At 49.0% G+C, this 3,033-nt stretch overlaps 1 protein-coding gene across 1 annotated transcript; it reads left to right on the top strand.

Annotated features, from left to right (window-relative positions):
- The first annotated feature begins 246 nt into the window (after nucleotides 1-246).
- On the top strand, nucleotides 247-1,008 carry LOC122723207. Its single transcript, XM_043954723.1, has one exon. The coding sequence runs from the start codon at nucleotides 247-249 to the stop codon at nucleotides 1,006-1,008; it is 762 nt and encodes a 253-aa protein (XP_043810658.1).
- The last annotated feature ends 2,025 nt before the right edge of the window (nucleotides 1,009-3,033 follow it).

Genomic DNA, 3,033 nt, shown 5'->3' with positions numbered 1-3,033 from the left:
GCTGACAACTATTCCGCCGGGACAACCAAGTGGACGAGAAGTGAAGCAGAGGAGAAGGAATACCACCTAGAGAAGAAACCCAGGCTGGAAGATGAGAATGTAGACCAAAAGCTGTAGAAGTTGAGAGAGCAGCTTTTGGCCGAGCTGGGAGAGAAGGATCAGAGCCAAACCTTCCTGCCCACTTCTTCACCTTTCTCGAAGCGGATACATCAGGAGACTGTTCCAAAGAAGTTTACGCTGCCATCAATGACGGCTTATGACGGAGCTGAAAACCCACGAGAGCATGTCCTCAACAACAAGACTTTCATGAAGCTGCAGACTCTGTCAGATGCCTTGATGTGCAAGGCATTCCCGATGATGCTCTCGGGGCCAGCGAGGGCATGGTTTAATAACCTTGAGGCTGGAAGTATCAGTAGTTTTGGAGATATGGCCACTCGCTTCATCAGCCGATTTATTGCCGGGGTGCCTGCGGATAGAAAGACAAGCTACCTGGAAACAATCAAGCAGAGAAGAGACGAATCGCTCAGGGAGTACGTCGCTCGTTTCAATACGGAGGCTCTGCAAATTCCCGAGCTTGATGAGGGAAGGGCGGTGGAGGCCATGCAGAAGGAAACGACCTCTGCTGAGTTCTTCGGCTCACTAAGCAGGAAGCCTCCGACCTCACTAGCCGAGCTGATGCAGAGGGCTGAAAAGTATATAAGGCAGGATGATGCCTTAGTGACAAGCAGATTCGCCAAGGGAGCGGTAGGTAAGGAGACAGCCCCGGAGGAAAGGAGGCCAGAGAAGCATGAGAGGAAACATGGCAAAAGGCCTGAGCCTTACAGACAGCCCTGGGAACGAAGGGACCAAAGACCTCTCCCTCCTCGGGTCGCAGAACAAAGGCCACTCCCTCCGTGGGTCCCAGAAAAGCCGACTCCACTTAACGCTTCTAGAGCCGAAGTACTCATGGCCGTCCAAGATAAAGAATTCGTAGAGTGGCCCAGACCCCTGAGAACAGAAGCCGACTAGCGAAATCCTGACAAATACTGTCAGTTCCATCGCACTCATGGCCATGATACCAATAACTGCTTCCAGTTGATCGCAGAGATCGAGAGGCTGATAAAAAGAGGGCACCTGAAAAACTTCGTTAAAAGACCGGAGGGACAGAGACCTCAGCCTAATCCAGCAGTCCCAGTACAGAGGAGAACGGGAGCTGGACCAGTGAATGATGAATCCAGTGGGACCATCAACATGATTGTTAGGGGAACATCATTTGCAGGTTTGGCGTACTAAGAGCGCTCATCTCAGATAATGGCAGGCAATTTGAATGCAGCACCTTCAGAGCATTTATGGTGAACATGGACAAGTTGGCACCGACCTGGGAGGGCCCATTCAGGATAGCAAAAGTGGTCAGGCCAGGAGTATACCAAATTGAAGATATGCAAGGAAACCCTGAGCCCCATGCCTGGAATATCTAGCACTTGAAGAGGTATTTCCCTTAAGATATTTATAAAGAAAAATATTGTACTCTGAAAAGCACAAATGAATAAAACAACGCCATCCTTTACACAATGATGTTATCTCTATTATGAATGTCACTTCTCTTTGAAAAAAGAAAGAACAGAATATGAAGACCCTGAGACATAGAGACCTCAGAGGTAGAAGACCGGGATCCCCAAGATCTCCCGGATACAAGTCCAGGATCCCCAAGATCTCCTGACAATGAAGACCCTGAGACATAGAGACCTCAGAGGTAGAAGACCGGGATCCCCAAGATCTTCCGGATACAAGGCCAGGATCACCAAGACCTCCTGGCACCAGAAGACCTCACTGAGATATAGAGATCTCAGAGAGGCAGAAGACCTCACTAAGATATAGAGATCTCAGAGAGGCAGAAGACCTCACTGAGATATAGAGATCTCAGGGAGGTAGAAGACCAGGATCCCCAAGATCTCCTGGCATCAGAAGATCTCACTGAGATATAGAGATCTCAGACAGACAGAAGACCTCACTGAGATATAGAGATCTCAGAGAGGCAGAAGACCTCACTGAGATATAGAGATCTCAGGGAGGTAGAAGACCAGGATCCCCAAGATCTCCTGGCATCAGAAGATCTCACTGAGATATAGAGATCTCAGAGAGATAGAAGACCTCACTGAGATATAGAGATCTCAGAGAGGCAGAAGACCTCACTGAGATATAGAGATCTCAGGGAGGTAGAAGACCAGGATCCCCAAGATCTCCTGGCACCAGAAGATCTCACTGAGATATAGAGATCTCAGAGAGATAGAAGATCTCACTGAGATATAGAGATCCCAGGGAGGTAGAAGACCAGGATCCCCTAGAACTCCCGGGAAAACAAAAACAAAAACGGTCGGTGAAGGCCTTAAGGGCCTCCCGGAGCAAAAATTCCCCATATCATGTGCAGGGACAACTCATAAAAACACAGCTCCGATCTCCACGCGAAAGATGAGTCCTAAGCTACCAATGAAAACTAAATTCCGACCTCCCGAAGGAGCTCAGGGCACAATAACCAAGAGCGCCACAGCCCCATGCCGACCTCAAAAAAATGAGCTCGGTACTACATCAACCTCGCGAATTGACCGCTGGCACTAAACTAGCTCAACTAGCCTAGAGAGAGGTCTAAACAGCAAAAAGCCCGGAAAATACTCAGGGGTACAAGAAGCATCACAGACTGTAGGCATAAAAGCCTAAGTAAGGGGCAAGGAACCGAGCTCCCAAACCAAGTCCGACCTCACAAACGAGCTCGGGGCACCAAAGCGAAAAATGCAAAATTCTGAACTCCCGAGCTCGCGATACGAGAAGCGTTACAGACTGTAGACATAAAAGCCTAAGCAGAGAGCAAAGAATCGAGCTCCCAGCTCGGATAGACTCGCAACATGCAACACTCAGGAACATACAGGAGGATAAACGAGGGCAAAGGACTATGCTCACAGCTCGAGTCAGTTTGACTTGAACAAACGTTTAACAAGAATAACCCAAGAAGAAGGAAAACGACAAAGGCCGAACTCCCCATCCCAGTGGAGCATGCAG

The sequence above is a fragment of the Manihot esculenta genome, chromosome 3 (assembly GCF_001659605.2).
Source record: "Manihot esculenta cultivar AM560-2 chromosome 3, M.esculenta_v8, whole genome shotgun sequence".
Lineage (NCBI taxonomy): Eukaryota > Viridiplantae > Streptophyta > Magnoliopsida > Malpighiales > Euphorbiaceae > Manihot > Manihot esculenta.
This window is presented reverse-complemented; position numbering and strand designations above follow the sequence as displayed.

Excerpts from the sequence above, each read along its gene's own strand:
- LOC122723207 (XM_043954723.1), top strand. The coding sequence starts at position 247 with ATGACGGCTTATGACGGAGCTGAAAACCCACGAGAGCATGTCCTCAAC.